This window comes from Mytilus edulis, chromosome 1, assembly GCF_963676685.1.
Source record: "Mytilus edulis chromosome 1, xbMytEdul2.2, whole genome shotgun sequence".
Taxonomy (NCBI): Eukaryota; Metazoa; Mollusca; class Bivalvia; order Mytilida; family Mytilidae; genus Mytilus; species Mytilus edulis.
The window spans coordinates 94,615,091-94,635,358 of NC_092344.1; the positions used below are offsets into that span (position 1 = coordinate 94,615,091).

At 32.2% G+C, this 20,268-nt stretch overlaps 1 protein-coding gene across 1 annotated transcript in view; it reads left to right on the forward strand.

Moving 5' to 3' along the window:
• Positions 1–19,193, forward strand: part of LOC139495630 (protocadherin Fat 3-like) — an 88,924-nt gene extending 69,731 nt beyond the window's left edge. The window contains exons 16-20 of the mRNA XM_071283921.1: positions 1,999–2,181; positions 5,091–5,278; positions 7,861–8,227; positions 15,232–15,591; positions 18,806–19,193. Of these exons, the coding sequence (XP_071140022.1) occupies positions 1,999–2,181; positions 5,091–5,278; positions 7,861–8,227; positions 15,232–15,587 (1,094 nt within the window). The 3' untranslated portion in view covers positions 15,588–15,591; positions 18,806–19,193. The remainder of the gene's footprint in view (positions 1–1,998; positions 2,182–5,090; positions 5,279–7,860; positions 8,228–15,231; positions 15,592–18,805) is intronic.
• Positions 19,194–20,268: the final 1,075 nt, after the last annotated feature.

Sequence of the window (20,268 nt, forward strand, 5' to 3'; positions counted from 1 at the left end):
ACTAAGTAACAAAAAATCAGTTATTAGGAAACAGATTTCGGCAACTACCCCTTGTAGTCTTACCATATCAATGGACGTTAGTCAATTGGTTTTTTTTTCATCCTTTTATATTTATAACCCAACATATTTCAAACCTATTATCTTTCAATGACTTTTTAAATTTAAACATAATATTTCGAAACGGGCTTTCTGTTAATGAATATGAAAGGAAACTAGGCATTTGTGACGATTTTTTGTGCTTGATCAGTATACCTTGAAATGAACAACTCCTATTGAAGTTTTATTAAAAGTTTTGATATTAATGCAATACTGTAAAGATTGTTACTCACGATTTTAAAGTAAATCGTTTACTGTATAAAGAATGGTTTAAGAACTTTAGAAAGATGTTTAGTCAAACATGTCGACGACACGGCTTTAAAGAGTTCTTTATAAAGGTTTGAATTTAATGTATCTAGTTTGAAACTGGAAGTTTATATCATATTGTTTGGTGTTGTTACCAAAGAGAAAGAAAGGAGTTGGTTCACTAACTCATAATTTGGCCCCCTTAAAATCTGAAAATTTTTCAGTGCGATAATGTAGTGAAAACTTGATTAAAACATATGTTAAAATGTCCAATTGTTTCAGTTAAAAAACATGTTTTCACCAATCGCGTCATTAGTGACGTAATTGTGACGTCATAATGAAGGGGAATTTCGTAAAACCCTGATTTTTTTGCAGAATTCTGCAAAACGTATGACAGTTTTCTGAAAAATTAACTGTGGCGCCACCCTTCGCCCACAAATATTTTTGCTGAAATATTTTTTTTTATATACCATATTCTTTCCATTTCACTGAAAAAATTCATTGGGCGAGAGGGTGGCGCTACATACGCAATTATGAAAAATGGTGGAAAAATTTACAATTTTCTACAAAATGGACGAAAATTAATAGATTTAATTTTCGTCCATTTTGTAGAAAATTGTAAATTTTTCCACCATTTTTCATAATTGCGTATTTTCGTCCATTTTGTAGAAAATTGTAAATTTTTCCACCATTTTTCATAATTGCGTATGTAGAGATTTAATTTTCGTCCATTTTGTAGAAAATTGTAAATTTTTCCACCATTTTTCATAATTGCGTATGTAGCGCCACCCTCTCGCCTTTAATTTTCGTCCATTTTGTAGAAAATTGTAAATTTTTCCACCATTTTTCATAATTGCGTATGTAGCGCCAAAAATGCTAGAATTGTGAAGATTTCAGTAATTTAGCATGACTTACTGGTGCTAGTACTCGATATATGTGCATTGTATTGTCAAAAACAACCCATATTTATGTAGAAGAAGCATTCTACTGTCCAATAAATAACTAAAAGTTTACATTTTAACAGTTTTGTAAAACTGCTATATTTTGGGGCCAAAAAGGGGTCTTACTGGACCTACTCCTTTTATCTACAATGAAGTGTTCCTTACACATAAACTTTTTTTCAAAAGGGTTAGGGTCAGAACAACTGAAATCGACAATTTGAGCAGAAAAAAGTAAAATCACAAAAATACCGAACACCGAGGAAAATTCAAAACGAAAAGTCCCTAATCAAATGGAAAAATCAAAAGCTCAAACACGTCAAACGAATGGATAACAACTGTCATATACCTGACCTGGTACAGGCATTTTCTTATGTAGAGAATGGTGGATAAAACCTGATTTTATAGCTAGCTAAACCTCTCACTTGTATGACAGTCGCATACAATTCCATTATATTGAAAACGATGTGTGAACAAAACAAACAGACATAATAGGTAAAAATGTCAAAAATTTGGGTACAGCAGTCAACATTGTGTTTTAATCTTAATCACTATAAAAACAAAGAAACACAAAAAGGCATAAAGCACAAAAATTAAAAACAAGAATACAAAAATTTACCATAGCACAATAACACAATGACGGGATGTATAAGTACAGAGCCAACTACTGTTTCCCTTTAATTACAGTTAAAGATATAGTTGTATATTTGTTTTTTAGATATCAACAAACCACCTGTATTCTTAAATCCGTCACAAACAGTTATTGTTTTAGAGGGCATCAACATCGGAGCGTCTATTCTTCAACCAATATTAACAGACGATGATGTTTCTGATACTCATACGTTTTATGCATCGTATTCCCCACCAGAGGGGGTTATATACTTCAGGGTAAACGCTACAAGTAAGATTTATGTATTATTTTGTTTAAAAATAAAAAAAATAAAGATACTATTAATACCGACAGATTTTGAATAAAATTTACAGACTACAAAAGATTTGCTCAAACCTCAAATTTAAGCGAAACTAGTATTTTACATCATCATTTTTATTTTTAACTCAAAGAAAACATAAATTATATCATACATTTTAAAGTATTTTAAGTATTTCTCTTGCGTGCAGCATATAAGAACATCGGTAGAGCTTCTGAAGCACGAAATTTATAATATGTTATTTTGATTTATCAGGACTGAGTCCATAAAACTGCTGTTGGACTGTTAGTCTGTGAGAGTATCACCAGCTCAGTAGTCAGTGCTTCAATACTGACATAATGATAATTTATAAAAAGAAAAACAACAAAAATACCAAGGAAAATTCAAAACGGAAAGTCCCTTAACAATTGGTAAAATCAAAAGCTCAAACACATCAAACGAATGGAAAAACACTGTCATATTCCTAACTTGGTACAGGCATTTCCTCATGTAGAAAATGTTAGATTAAACCTGGTTTTAAAGCTAGCTAAACCTCTCACTTGTATGACAGTCGCATAAAATTCCATTATCTTGACAACAATGTGTGAACACAACAAACAGACATAATAGGTAAAAATGTCAAAAATAGGGGTATAGCAGTCAACATTGTGTTATAATCTCAATCACTATAAAAGCAAACAAATATGTCCACAAAGAAAAACAAAATGGCATATATACAAAGCACATAAGCAAATATGAAACACAAGAATACAAAAAATGACCACAGCACAACAACACAATGGAGGAGCCACGCTTAAAAGATTGTACCAAAAATGGACCAAACATTAAACGTTAATAATTTACAAAGACAAATAAAAGAATACTATAACACGTATTTAAGATGACAAACAACGTCAGTACCTAGAATCTATACATTAAGACCATCATGCTTTATTTGTGAAGTTGATACGGAATAGTTATCAACAAGGTCTTGGTATCTTCCGATGAACGTTTTCAGAAAAAGGACGAGACGTTCTTTGATATAACCCAGGTTCATCAACTTTCTGCTCATACACTGGTGACGTTTTACAAAGTCTGAGTAGAAGCTGCAAGCTCTTGAATACCGAATGAGTTGGGAAATGTATATCTCATATGCAGGTGAAGTTGGTATATTGCTACTAAGGTGGGGTAAATTGATAATTTCAAAATCAAAATCGTCTCATTTGTCATAGATTCTGGTACTGAGATGACCGCAAATTCGAGGTATAAGTTTAAACATGAGGCGGAGGAAGCCGTGTCAGTTGTTTCTTTAATTTCTAGTTCTGGAGGATATATCAATGGAACCCAATCAGAAAAGTTTGGATTGTTTATTGAAAGAACATCATCAATATATCTGAATGTGAAATTAACGATCTGGCTTCTTTGATCTTCTTGTTTATAACGTATTTTTCTAAAATTCACCATTGATAAATTCATAATTATTTCAGAAACTCATGCATATTTGACCTTATATAAATTTGGCTATTCTGTTTATGTCATTTTTGTCATATAGCTTCTAATATTTCTATGTATAATATATAAATCCCTGGCTTTCAAAATGTTAAGGTTTGAGCTTTCCCGATGAAATCGTCTAGGAAGCACGTAAAAAAATGAGTTATTTGCATTGACTATCACTTGGTCTATACCATTGCTAGTGGACTATAAATTCCCGGTGGTATATTTCTAACATATTTTTCTAAATTCTCGGTTGATAAATTCATAACTTTTTTTATGAGGCTTGGTTACAACTCTCTCAGGCAATAATGACCGATGAGTTTTATCATTTTTGAATATTCCTTTCGGTCATACTGCCCCCAATTTTTCTACGTATTAATACATCCAAGGCTTTCAAATGTTTACGTTTTAGCGTTCCTGCTGTATTGTCCGCCACGATATAGCCGAGAGTGCTTAAGGTGAAGTTAAACACCAACAATCGTCAATCATCATTCAGTCAATTACATATCTTTTGGGGTACTGCCCTATCATTGGATATTTTTGGATCTATTACATATTATCTGACCAACTTTCTAAGATTTGTGTTTTATTGATACTCGATCATATTGTATCATTGTAATTTTTTAATTTATAAATGGTGGGTATTTGGATTAAAATACGCTGGGAAAGATCCACACTGAACTAAGAAGAAAATGTTCGTCCAAGAAACCGCAAAGATATTATCACCAATGATAATGTATTTTAAACTCAATATACCATTATTTAAATTGCCAATTTAAGATTTTTTCTATTATAAGTATTAATTATTTTTTCTGAAACTAACTTGTATTAACAAAGTTGTTTTAAGAAATTTGACAGAAAAGCTAGTGAAAATTAGTTTTACTGTCCTAATTTTTATTGGAAAATGGTTGAACTTTTTGATACCTTTATCAAAATTTAATTATCTGTTTAGCATCTATAGATGCAGTGGCATCAAAACCCTTTAAAACCATATATCTACAGCATAGGCCGTTTTTATTCCCGTTTCCTTCTTTAGATAGCACCAGGCTTTAAGTGTTGCTCATTCTTCAATTTTTTATGTAGTGTTTTGTGGATTGTTGCTTGTTTTTTCGTCATTTTTTGTCATGTTTCTGATGGTCGTTCTTCGACTACGGAGCTTGTATTTTTCCTTTGTTATCTTCAACCACTGTTTTAGTTCATTTAAGCTCTTGATGGGGTTGTCAAATTCAAAATCAAACTTTAGTATATTTAAAAACATTCGAACTGTGTTAAAAAATGTGAACTTAATTTACTTACAACGAATTAACACAATCATATTTGTACTAACGATAATAGAATATAGAATATGGTATTATGTTAACCATTTAACTCTAAAATTCTCCTAAATTACATTATAATTTAATTTTAGCTGGATTAATAACGACTATGGTTGAAATTGATTACGAGACTATTCCCTACAAGACATTTATGCTGACGATTACTGGATCAGATTCACTAATGGAAGATACTACAAACATAACTCTTAATATTCAGAATATGAATGAACCTCCAAAGTTTACAAAGAAAACATATGCATTCACAGCTATAGAGAATATTGTAAGGGAAACAGTATACCTATTTATTAATTAGTTCTTAAAAACAAATAGAAGATACAAAGGAGGCATTCAAAAATCGAAAGTCCAATTAAAACCCAAAGGGCAAAACAACAAAAAGTATGGCTCATATATAAATGTGTTTATCTAAATAGATATAGGAAGATGTGGTATGAGTGCCAATGAGACAACTCTACATCCAAATAACACTTTATAAAAGTAAACCATTATAGGTCAAGGTATGGCCTTCAACACAGAGCCTTGGCTCACACCGAACAGCAAGCTATAAAAGGCCCCAAAAATTACTAGTGTTAAACCATTCAAACGGGAAAACCAACGGTCTAATCTATATAAAAACGAGAAACGAGAAACACGTATGAACTACATAAACAAACGACAACTACTGTACATCAGATTCCTGACTTAGGACAGGTACAAACACTTGCAGCGGGATTAAACGTTTTAATGGTACCAAACCTTTTCCCTTTTCTGGAACAATAGTATAACATCACAACATAGAAAAACACACATTATAAAATATCAATTGGAAGGCTTAACTCAATCAAAAAACGCAAATTAACAAACATTGAACGAATAAATATGATCTTCGATACCTGAATGCAAATTCATAGTTAAATGGTCTTTTCTAATCGGGGAGTATTAGATAAATAACGAATTGTATCAAAAGTACTTTTTTAACAAATCTGTTTCGACTGAAAGTGTGTTGTTATTTTTGTTATGAAAAGGAATACGTTTTACAATTTGGCCAAATATTGATAGGTTAACCATAAAATCTACAGTTTGACGTGTATTTTATATAAAAAAAATCTGTTATAAGTTACTAGATATTTTTAGTTCACCTGGTTGAGAGGGTCAGTGAGCGCTATTGACATCACTGGGCGTCCGTTAACTTTTACCTAATTCTTCCCTTCTGAAACTACTTGGTCAATTTGAACTAAACTTTGAATATCCCTTTGGTATCTTTCGCCTTTCTTTGGGACTGAAGTCTGGAAAACTCTTACAGATAGAGCAACTTAAAAAGGTAGATAATGTTAACAATGTCAAAAATTGTCAGACGACCACTTATATGATTTATTGGGTTTAATGACGAGTTATATCTTTTTTTTTCATTTCTGCCTTTTATCTTACAAACTATAATAGATTAAGACGGAAATTGTAATACAAAAATTGATCAGAAAGACAAGATCTTTCAATAACTTAAACAGCCGGAATCGTCAGTCGACAATTATTGTAGTTATTGCCCTTTATTTGTGAATTTTACCATTTTTTTCATTTCTCGAAACTATAGTACATTATGAAAAACTGTTAGTAACTAAAATGATCAGCAAGTCATGATTCACAAATCGGTCATATCGCCGAAATTGTCTGTCGACTCCTTATTGAAGTTAGAGCCCTGATATGACGCCTTTTACCCATTTTATGTTTTTGGCAAAAATCATTGAAGATAGAAGAAACTGTCAACAGCGAAAATGATGAGCAAAACAAACAGATCAACATGACGAAAATTGTTACACTACTTCTTCGAGGAGTTATTGCCCTTGAATAAAGATTTTACCATGTTTTGTGTTTGGGAAAACAAACATTATATTGAGATCATAAAAGCGCATTGTTAGAAATCAATTCTTTAATTCATAACTGTCCTATTAAATGAAGACTTCTTAAGCAGGCGGACAATTCTGATATTTTTAAAAATAAAAACACTGCATCTGCTTCATAAATCAATATAATCAAAAGATTGATAAATTAGCAGTTATCTTGGCAGCCTCTAATTCACCCCTAATTTGACCAGTCTTCAATTTTTATGTGTATTAACAAGTAAACATTAATGTGGTAGTTAAAGAGTGGCGAAAGATACCAAAGGAACTTTAAAATTACACTTTATCTAAGTCAAATCACTGTACATCTACATGTAAACTAATAAACCGACGAAAACCGATCACTTTTTCACACAAAAGGTTTTCTAATCGGTTTGTCTAATCTGATTTATGATTCGTGTACAACATTACAGTTTCTTATTAATTTATTCAATTTAATGTAAGATCCCGAAAATCGCGAATTTAGATAAAGTTGGTATATTTCTACAAAAAACGAATGAATATTTGTCGGTTAACTGTATAAAAATATATATATTTATTATTATTATAAATAATTTTACTGGGTGTTATTTTCATATGCTGACACTTGGTCAATACTACTGCAGGATAACTGTTAGTCTCCGATGGTATCGTCACCTCAGCAGTCAGTTATACGGTACTGACATGAATTATAGCAACCTTTATTTAAATGTTCCGTTGATAAATTAAGAAATTGTAAAGAAACTAAGGTTCCAACTCCCTCAGGCAAAAATGAAGAATTTAGCTTTTTGTTGGTCCCTTTTGTTCATATAGCTCTTCGTGTGTAGAGGTCTTACATATCATTGGCTTTCAAATTTTTGGGTTTGAGCGTTCCTGATGAGGGTAGATCTAGAATAGTTATTCGAACGCACGAAATCAATAGTGCTATTTTCATTATTCTTGACGGATACAATTGTCTTTTTCAATTTGGTATTTTCTTATTTATTTAAAGGCTGGGACTGTACTGCAAAATCCATACTACCAGTTTTCAGACGAAGACGGTGATACCGTTAAGTTCTCCTTTAATTGTGGAACAGATACTGGATTACTAGATATGAATTCAAGTACGGGACTCCTGTCATATTCCATCGAGTATGACTTAGACGTAGATGGTACAGCTTCTCTTATAATCTGCGCGGTTTATATAACTGACAATGAGTACACCGATACTGCTTTTCTTAACATAACGGTACTTGATGCCAATGACAATTCGCCATCGTTTCTGCATAATGAATACACATTTTTTGTTACAAATAGCCAGTCCATTGGAACCACAATTGGCAAAGTTGATGCAAACGATAATGATGTTGGAACTTACGGTAAGATCATACATAATTTAACTCTTTTATCCTATTCTAATTGCACATATAATTTTTTCCTGTAATTTTTTAACACTTTCCACATTCAAGATAACAAGAAAGAGATGAATAAAGAAAAACGGACAACACACGCCTAAAACTGTAGGTCTCCAAAAAGAGTTGATGATTAGCGTACAGTGACAATCTATCAGTCTATTTCTGGACGGGATTATATTTTTTATATACATATCAGTCCAAATCGATTCAAATAACCTTTATTTCATCTCGTTAAGATCAGTAACAGTTCTAGTACACCATGAGCTCGCAATGAGCTTATGACTGACATTATTTAAGGTGGTACCTAACACTACAGGGAGATAACTCTGTAAAATCAGCTAAACGTTTTAATTACGTTGTGTTGTTAAGGGAATATTAAGCTTCTCAATGATCAAAATTAGTGTTTGTCAAACTGCTATATAACCAGTGTAATTTTTCTGATAAAACGGTTGGTTCAAAATTTTTGAAATTTTAATATTTTTGTAAGAGGGTCAAAGTAAATACTTTGTCAAAATTTTAAGAAAATTAAACGAGCCAAATTAATTTTACTTAAAGTGTTGGGTACCACCTTAAGGCAACATTAGTTTACCGATGTTCAAATCTCATAAATCGACAAAGAAAACAAATCATGTATCCTTCATCTCAAGGTCACGGTGAAATATGAGATCTAAGCACTCACTGAAATGTTGATTATTAAGTGACTGGACATCATCAATATATCTAAATGCACAATTAGTACCCATTGGAATGTCTGTAACTAGACGAATATGTTGTCGGCCAAAAACTCCAACATTTTGGTGGTATCATTTTCGGTGTATTAGTTTTTTTAGTTCAGTTCTGTTCATCACAAAGTAAGATTTTTTATTACCTGCAAGAAATGGGAATCTACTTTTGTCAAAAAAAAACACTGTTTAAGGGGGTATGCCTTGGTAATCCCAAAACTGTTCTCTCGTTTTAATTTTTCTTAAATTTACATCATTGAACAAGTAGGAGTCCATGTATCATTTGCCAAAGTCTTGTTGAAATTCACTGTTCATTATATGTTTAGGGTATATTGAATATGACCAGTTTTGGAGTACCCTAAAAAAAAAGCGACCGAAAACACTAGTAGGCATATATTTTTGTGTGTTTTTGCACATGTTTTCATTAGCAATACACATGACTGTTTAAATGAGCAGTAGATACATATTTTAAAGTAAGTCTGAAATGTCGTGGTAATATTTTATTGATAGACGAAAAATGTGGCCTGCTCAGATTTCACATTCATTTTTCAAACTTTGTCGGAAAAAAAATGTTTAATTCCTGCAACAAATTTCTAAATTATTGTTTAATAACCTTGAAAATCACAAACTTTTATTGAATTTGACCGTTTAAATTTTTTTAAATCTCAAAAAAAGTTGGCTTACAGGCTCAAGAAAAAAGGATTTTTTTTGGACAATTAATTTGTTACCCTACAAAACCTTCTACAGTCTCTCTTTGCATTATTTATATGTCCTTAAGTGAAAATTGTATTGTCCCATTAATAATTACAGTCAAGTTTAAAAGGAAAAACAGTAATATCTAGTAATAGGCGAGTGACTTTAACCATAAAATTAAATTTTTAATGCACCTACCTAACACACGGCTAAATTATCTATCATTTGAAAGCTACACATCTGTACTATCTGTTTTGACCGGTCGTAAAAAAATCGTACGGTGCAATTTCCGTCAAATCAAAATCAAAGGTCAAGGACGAATAAGTGCATATTTTCTAAGATTTCAGCCTGATTGCATAATATGACTTTTATATACTAAATTCACATATGCAAACAATTTAAACTTTTAGCAGAGAGATTAGCAGTCATTATTCAAATGCATTTTTTAATATTTAATGCGTGTTTTTGACAGAGAGCACATGTTTCCTGAAATTCAAGTAAAAGTTAACAAAATGTGTGAAAACCCAAATTTTTCTTTCTGGTGCAAATGCTAATCAATTAAAACAGAGTAAAACCCTGTAATGACTATCAAAGAAGTTTTTGACATCATAAAATTTCCTAAAATTGTGCTTACTTCTAATAAATCAGCAAATCACAACAACTCATACAGTTGCCCAAAATACCGCCATCTGCGAAAAAAACGCTTTTAAGCATTTCTTCCTATTTAAACATTGTATGTGGTCAATATAAGATTTAATAAACAAATTCTTAAGAATCTGATACATTTAGAGTAAACAAATATGTGCGCGAATCATCTTATTGCTTGAAATAAAGGGGGTGAAACTAAGAGATTGCAATCTGCATTGTAACTACCAGACTGAAATAAACATATTTCGACTTTTCTAATTGTTTGATTTGTAGCTTCATTATAAATATTATTGTAGTGAAAAGACCTTTTATTTATTTAATGTGAATTTAACATTTAGACCAAATTAAATAGAAAATAAATTGATGAAAATTGAAATTTCAAAGAATTTCAAAAACTAGTAAACACATTATAAAACTTGACTACTTGATTGCTTAAATTGCGTTGTTCATTGTTTACCTGCATTTATTCATCAAATAAGAATAATTTTGAAGAAAAAATATCCATAATACGCAACGATTCTAGTTGCAACTAGACTTCCTGAATAGCTTGAATGACTATTTCATTTTTCATACGAGGATGACTTCATGCAAGAGTTTCTGAAGACGACTGATAAGAAGCTATCATTATCTTGAAACTTCACTTTCCATTTATAGATGATGTCATCTCACTGAATAGTGAAAAATTTGTGACAATGTTGGACAATTGAAATTGAAAATAAAAACTCAACAGATATAGTTTACTCTATCACGTATCTTGAAATCGATGATGAGGGTTGGTTGAGAACAAGTTTTACGACAAAAGAGATGAGCATAAAACAACCCATAAAAACACCCCTTACTACCTAACTACTATAAACTTTTCATTTCTATGTAACAACATTATAGCAACGCCTGCATATTTATACTACTAAAGGAGGAGACCGATTTCATTGAGCCTCAACTCCTCTGAAATAAAGGCAACTATAGTATACCGCTATTCAATAGTCATCAATCGATTTACTAGTAACTGAAATAAATCTGGGTCACAAAGCAACAACTAGGAAAACTCATCAACTATAAGAGGAACACAACGATATAACAGAAACACAGAACTGCTACAAAAACAAACGCCAACATACAAAGACACAGATTATTCGATACCAACTGCCATATGCCTGACTTGGTACAAGACATTGGAAGAAAAATGGTGGTTCAAACATGTTTTAAACCAGAGTTCAAATGCAAAGTTGAAATCATCCCTTTGAAAATTTCATGGCGCCACTACGAGTTGGTTGACAATTATGAGATATCTGTTTCGCCAGATGACGACTGATAAGTTCCATCGACGTAACCAAATTGCCGTCATTTTTGCCGTGAATGTCACCAACCAAATAAGGATTGGCACCGAGTTAGGAAATACATGAGCCACAAGACGGGTAAAAGAGAGCCACGGTGTAGTGGTAAGTGCATCGGACTACTTGCACAAAGGTTCCTGGTTCGATTCCTGTTCCATGATGAAAATTTCAGGGACTGAATTTTCGGCTCTTCCTCGACACCATTTGTGAGTATGGTCTAGAGGAAACGATGAAAGTCCGTCGGAAGGGGACGATAAATTGCTGACCCGTGTTAAGAGAGAGTCATATCTCTTGCACGTTAAACTCACCTTTGTAGATTTCGAAAAAGAGCAGGCTAATGCCGCTACAAGGCAGCACTCGCACCCGCAAAGTTGAAAAGCTTGTTTCAAAATCCACTATAAAAAATATGTTTAAACTAAGACGGGTGTCGCATGTGGAACATGATCTGCCTACCCTTTTGGAACCCCTGAGTTCACTCAAATGTTTTTTGGGGGGTTTGTGTTACTCAATCTGTAGTTTTATATGTTGTGTTTTGTATACTGTTGCTTGTCTTGTTCGTTTTTTGCCCGGCTTTGTCAGTTCGTTTTTAATTATGAGTTTGATGTCCCTTTGATATATTTCGTCACTATTCAAGTAGTAAAAGGTTTTAAAATTATAGATTAGTGTAGCTAAATGTATCATGATAACGATTTAGATCTATATATATATCACCGTGAGCAAATTAAGTTATTTTCGCGGATATTTGTCTTATTGCGTTAATCTTCTTCACTTTACTTTGAGGTGATTTTTGGGCCGATTTTCATTACTGCAAGTTAATGTCTTTAAAGTAAAATAATACCAAAGGGACAATCAACATCTCAAACCTTGAGTCAAATAAAGTTAATTAAAACCATGAACAAAATAAAATTAAAGTCCAAGAGGCGAACAACAGTCCAAAAAACACAGCATACCATGAAAACGAACACTCCTAAAACATTGAATGATCTTATGAGGTCAGGAGGGGTATTTAAATTTTTCATTTTGTTATTTCACAACTGCTTCTAGTGTTCTACATACACAATGACATGCATTTGTATTTTTAAAGCTTATATAGAAAATACTCAAAGCATCTTTTATTCAAATAATTAAAGCTATTAAACTTCTAAACACATTTAAAATGACTTACTATAACACGATTTTTAAACTAAATTAGAAGCAGCCGCATTTTATTTAGTTCGTTTACATCCCGCTTTAGACAACCAAGTGTTTCTTTAGAAAGTTACTTATTTCAATGTTGCCTACGATTTAGTCGCAAAGTTAAGTTTGCATTTAAACATGATTACAAAAAGTAAAAAAGTTTGACTTCGTAAAAAACCTATTTTAACCTCAATTACCTCGCATATATTCTTTTCTTACTTTAAATATCCCTTCTTTTATTATGAAACATCATTCTCCTCCCTGATATTCACAATTAGCGATGTGCTGTTTTAACATAGATTAACAAAATGATCGCTATTTGCAGATGGCAGATTTTTGGGCAACTGCAAACACTTCAATAGAAGGCTGTTCCATGAACAATAATTAATAATTGCATCTTAAAATTACAAAACAAATATTCCTTGACCTAAAACATATACATTTATCTATTTGTTTAGCATACAAATATCGATTCCCCAAGATATATTTTGCTTTTTGAATAATTTTTCATTTTTTTAGGATTTGTGATAAATTTCAATTTTCTGGAATTTTGCGCATCGAATCTCTTATTTTTTGTTTGATTTGGAAATTATGTATCATGTTCCATAAAGTTCATATGATCTTTTGGAAAATTTTATGGTACAAGAATTAGAAAATGGCGTTTTATTTAGTAATCGCAAAAATTGGAATGTTTTTTCATGACCTTTGACCTTGATTTAACAAAAATTGCACCGTACGATTTTTTTACGACCGGGTAAAACAGAAAGTACAGATTAACAGCTTTCGAATGATATATAATACAGCCGTGTGTTAGGTGGGTGCATTAAAGTCGTTAACTAAGCGTCTTTTTGAAATAAGTCACTCGCCTATAATGGACGAATTTACATACCAACATTATAATACATAATGTTACTTTCTCTCCCATACTACAAAATGCCCCTGTCACCAGTAAGGAGACGCTATTAAAATTCAATGTTTTGTCAGTCTTTCACTATCTACGTACTATCTATCTGCTAACATAGATTATCTGTTAGCACTAGCACTACTATGATGGATGTTCAGATCATATCTCCTAGAATATTGCCGTTTGTATTTGAAAACCAAAGACATACTGTTAAGAACAGCATATTAACCAATATCTTAGCACTAAAACCTTATAACTTCTTTATTCAATCCCTTTTTTTCCAATTCAATTTTTTCCAAATCTTCCAAAATTTTATCTAAATGATGTCAAGACACTATAGTCGGTCCAAAAACTCCTTAGTACATAAGTTTTTTTAAAGCCTTTCATGTATGAATGGTAATTGTCTACCCTTTCAGCTTTTGATTATTAAATCTTTAAAACAAATGTAGTTTCTTAATTTAATACTTGGTGGCATCTAACTTGTCCAGTTTTCTAGATCTTCCTGCATCATTCTCAGAGCCAAATATAAACAAAATAAATACTTGATCACTGATACAATTACTGATAGGTTTAAACGCACAAATGACTTCCAATACATTTTGTAAGAGTTTTCTCCCATACCCCCAAGTCAACCCCTTAATTATTCAATGTGTTCGATCTTTCAGGTGAATATGGGGAATAGTAGTGTAAAGAGTAGAAATATCAAAAGGTTTGATATTAATTCAATACTTTAAACATTATGATTGATGATTTTCCAGTAGATCTTTCGAATTTTTAAGAATCCACATCTGATTGACACCGTTGGTTTAATATATTTCACCATAACATTTCTGAAGATCATCTTACTCACTCACTCATCCTCTTCGTGCCTGTCAGCACATAAGGCATCAATCAGTCCCCGCCACATTTGACTATCTTTTGCCTTCTTCAACAATATTCTTCCAGGTCTTCCCAAGGTCTTTCATCTCAGTTTCTACCAATCTACGCCAGGTCTCTTTTGGCGAAAAACTTCCCTCTTTTTCGTCTACCATGAGGTGTCCATCGCAAATCAGTCTTGGTGATATCCTCATTTCTTTTCCTCAATACACGACCAATCCAATGCAATCTCTTCCTTTTAATCTCCGTCTCTATACAACACTGATTGGTTTTGTTGTACATCATCTTACTGTAGAAAGAATATTGGAATAATGTGTATTCACCATAAGGCATAAGATGACATACTATTTCTAGCCGACTAGTGCTTTCTTTTACTCATATATATTCATCCTGTTTGTCTGACTGGCACCAAATACCAATTATGTTTACCCTACAAAGACCGATGCAAGGAGGTTTCTATGAAACCATCGAGGGTATTCCGTCTTGTAAGATATCAGTATTCTATTCTATGGGAATCTTTTTCAGAGACCTGTTTAATTGGTTTCAAGTTTAAGATGTGTCTTTCAGATGCTAAAGAGTAAAAGTCTTCATTTTAATTCTAATTTTATATTATAGGAAACGTCATTTATCATTTGGAACAGGAAGATCTCAACAACGGCTTGTTCAGTGTATCTACTGATGGTTCCATTATTATTCAACAGTCTCTGGAAAGTTTTGTTCCGGGCACAAATCTCAACCTTACTGTTTATGCCGTGGATAGTGATGGTGAACAAGATACTGCATTGGTCAATGTTATTTTACCTGGTGTAGAATCAAATGGAAATGTTTATGTAGATGTTATATACTACAAGACCTTCTTCACATATGCTCCGAACATGGCATGGTTTGTTCCATTGATGGCAATCCTTTTTGGAACAATCTGCATCGTGTTCCACACTGTATATAAAGGATATTGTGCATGCCCAAAATAAAAAGGTAACTTTAATGAATTCCCAAACAACTATAGCTGAATTTGTTTTCTTTAAAATAGATGATCCCTCTTAATCGACCTTACTTATCTATACTTCTAAAGGAAGAGACCAATTTCATTGAGCCGCAACTCCTCTGAAACCATACAAAGTCTGAAATATTTGTGATATGACGTATAAATGTAGTGTTTTGTACTTCCTAAGTTTGTCCTTGAAACAATTTTTTTTCCACAAAAAACGCCAAATTTTTAGTTAATATCCAAATTCGGTGTCTTATAACGCTTTCGCGCATGATCAGTCGACGTACTGCTCGACAACTCGGCCCACGGCCAACTCACCACTCAAACAATCTCACTAATTATTACAACTTGCATCACTTTATCAAGCTCGCACCACTCAAAAAAACGAAATATTAAAAGTCGAAGAAATGTGATTAATCATTAGATTGTTTTCTTCTTCTCTTACTAAATCCCTCCTTTATTGGAGCACCCGTGTCACACAGAGACGGAACTGGCACTACTCGAAAAAAAAACAATTACTACAAACTCGCACCACTGAAGAAATGTTTTAAATCATCAGAGAGTTCTAGATTGTCTTCTTCTCTGAGTTATTTCCTCCGTTCTTGGAGCACCCGTATAGAACTTGACTCGCACCTTTCGATGAGAGAAAAAAAAAGAAATACTACAAACTAGCATAATGCATCAGTGTATAAAAACAGTTTGAGAAACAAGAACCCAAGCTGTGTATCACAATAAACATTTCAACTAGACTTCAAGCCGTGCTCGCGAGTGCTACCTAACAACAACAAAGCTTAAAACATCGAGATGTAATTTGTAAACTTAAAAAAAATGGGTTTCAACAACAGAAAGGAAAGCGCCCTTACCATATGTCGAATGACAAGTCTACACAAGGTTCAATAGAATTAACAGGGATTGTGAAAATCTGAAATCAACAACACAGTCTCTGAAGGGCAAAAAAAAGTAGATAAAATGAAAGACAGCCACTAATGAGGTGTCCTGACTTGGGACATAAAATTAACAAGAGGAAAGGTTAAATTTATTGTTTTTCATACTCAGCCTTCTCCCTCTTCAATCTATAACTAAATCAGTGTAATAACAAAACAAACATTTAATATAAAAATAAGGAGATGTGGTATGATTGCCAATGAGACAACTATCCACCAAAGTTCAAATGAAGTAAATGTAAGCAATTACATGCAACCGAAACGCTTTCAACAATTAAAAAAAACCCACACCGTATATTTGGATCTAAAAGATCCCGACATGAAAAATATGAAACAATTCAATTGAGAAAACTAACGGCCTAAATTATAACAAAACAATTACGGCTAAACAAATATGACATAAACCAACGACAACCACTGAACTACAGGCTACTTACTTGGGACAGGCAAATAAAGAATGTGGCGCAAACCCTCCCCTAACCTTGGACAGTGGTTTAACAGTACAACATAAGAACAATAAAATCAGCTGAAAAGGCTTTAACTCATCAGATCGATTCAAAGCAGAAAAACATCTAACAAAAACACAGACCGGACATGGCAGGGTTTTTATACATCCATGAAAACAAAACAAAATAGACACAAAGTCTTCGCAGTTACTGACAGCTAGTTCAAAACCAATAACAACTAATAAAAAAATCATGTTTCTAAGACTACAATATCAATCAGTACACATCCAAAATCAAATGGATGTACTGTAAAGACGTCATTCACAGTCAGAGAAAAACATGACCTTGTGTAATGTCAAAATATAGGTATCAACAGATTGTAGTACCGTTAATGTGCATGTGTGTATAACAAAACTATTCAGTACGGTTTTGTTTTTGTGATAACAAAATCAATATCTACACCAATAAAAGCAATAATAAAAAGAAGAAGTTTTTTTAAAGGATTGTTAACCTCGCCGTAAAAATTAGGATATGCAATTCCGTTTAAAATAAGCTTTCTACAGGTACAGCCAAACTTCCAAACCAAATCTTTGTATCTAAGGAAGAATTTAGCAAATTTTTTGAGTAATTTGTGGTATCGAAATCCCTGAATTAATAATTTACCAGTAATACATATATTACGATCTTTGAAATCCAAAACGTCACTACAGACACGGGCATAGAGAACGAGTTGGGATATATAAACCCCGTTAGACGGTACCAAACGAACATCACCATCCAAAAAAGAAAAATCGTCCCTTTCGTCGTAATTTTTTGTCCAGCGTTTCTCGTGTAAAACCGAACTATCTAAATCTAGGAAAGGACAGTTATTGCTGTCAATGTTTGATTTATTTAAAGTAAGTTCATTTGGGTAAGTTTCGGCTGTATATTTATGGAATTCTTGATTATTTAACGAGAAAATATCATCAAGATAACGGTCAGTGTTGTTCAATTTATCAATTAAATGAAATTTAAACGGGTCTTTACTAATGTTTGGCCGTAAACTATATAGAATAAAGATTAAGAAAAATCTCTTTATCTATAATGCCAGTATTATAAACAATAGAAACACATGTACAAGTAAAACAAATGATTTTTTTGAACAAAAATGCAACTTGGATGTTTAGCAGTTTAGAAGGAATAATTAATGCACTCTTTCGATGTTGTTATTTTCCTTTTTAGTTTTTCTTAAAATATTGTTGGTTCAGGCAAATTTTGCAAAAAAAAAAACAATTACTAGCACTGAAAAAAATATGATTTAGAATTGAAATTTCCAAATATTCTGATTTTATTTGCTCTGTCATGTATAGTTTATTTCTGATCACGTGATCGAATAGACAACAACAAATTTATTTTCAATATTTATAACAAAAGAGGATCTTCCTACAACGTCGAAGTTGAATAGGCTACTTTCTGTTCAAAGTTTCACAGTTAGTTCAAAATCAATAATTTTATTTCTAAAAAAAAAATGTCATATTTAACATTTAATTGCAATAATAATAACATATATATTTGGAAGAAGACTTCTCTCGCGCTCTTCTATCTAATGTCTACGTACACTTTCCGACTCTCTCAGGCAAAATTGTCATTAGATGAATTTGGCTTTTATGTCCCTTTTGGTTATATAGTTCATGGTGTGTTTCGGTAGTTTAAATTCTTTGGCTTTCAAATATTTAGCTTTTGATCGTTCCTGCAAAACCAAGGATAGCGTTTCGGACGTATTATTTTCATTTGACTATCAAATTATTTAATTTAAAAAATTTTTGTTGCAGGAATGCCCAAAAGAAAAGAAGAAACGATTGAAATAGATACAGAGTCACGGAATATGTCAATAACCTTTGTTATCAACATATCATAAAAAAGCAAATGCATTAATATGCAAACTGTCAATTGTAGTTTAGTAACTTTTGAAATTTATTCTTGATGTAAAATCTGATTAATGAGTGATCTATATGCCTCTTCTCGTTTTGCCTTTTTCACGTGATTTTCTTAATATTTTCGTAATCAAGTTTGGTTGCTTCACTAATACTGAATAATCCACCCGTTATTTACTATTAAGAGTTTTTAATGTACAGTAGCATTTCAACGAAGAGACCTTAAATGTAGAAATGCATATCTGGTGCAGTAAAACTGGTACTGTAAATGTTATTCAACATTGTTATATAATAAAATCTCATCAAAGATACTAGGCTTATAATTTCGTTAGCCAGACTAGAGTTACGTCTACTCATTAGTGGTGCGCATATATTTTGTTTGAAGGCCAAATCGACTACAAAGTTGAAGAGCTCTGAAAATAATAAATTATGTCATCTATGCCTGGGGTATTCAAATGATTAAAGCCTATCCTAAATATGTTTTTGTATGCAAAGAAATTACATATGTTCTTTGTATACTTATTCTATTTTAGTTTCCAAAATATATGTATCTTTCTCCAAACTCACAACTAAAAAATTACCATGTCGAACTGCAGAAGATCAAAAACTTGAATTGAATTAACAAAGGAGTAGGTTCAGTAAGACCCCTTTTTGGCCCCAAAATATAGCAGTTTTACAAAATTGTGAAAACGTAATATTTAATTTATTTATTGGAAAGTAGAATGCTTCTGCTACATAAATATGGGATTTTTTTTGACAAAACAATGCACATATATCGTGTACTAGCATCATTATTCATAATAATTAGAGCAATACAAACATTTAAAAAAGATGTGGAACCCTGTCTAATCTAGAAAAGATGGAGTTGAAGTCTAACTTTCTTTCACTTGCAGAATATTTATTTGCCAATTTGCACTTTAGTGGCAGCAGAAATATCGTTAAAAATTAGTCAGTTTATTTCCTTACCAATCTATTTAGATCGATTCAAACTAAACTACTTCTTTTGGTGTTTTAGTTTAGACCGATTGAAGATCGATTCAAAGCGTTCATATTAGCCCTTAAACCGATCTAATGTGAACCGATCTACTTTAAACCGATAAAAATGTCATAGTGTGAACGGGGTCGAGTTTTTTTGTCCAGATTAGCACAGAATGATTCTATACATATTTAAAAATTCTGTTATAATATTGGGATCGCGTATACATGTCTTTGTTTTTAAATCTTATTTCTGCGTGTTTGTATTTGAAAAAAAAAGTAAATATAATGTTCTGCATATTTTCATCCTCACCTGTTCCGGCGCTATTCGAGGTATTGCGTACAAAACCCATTATATTTGTCAGGTTCACACACGTGCACCTGAC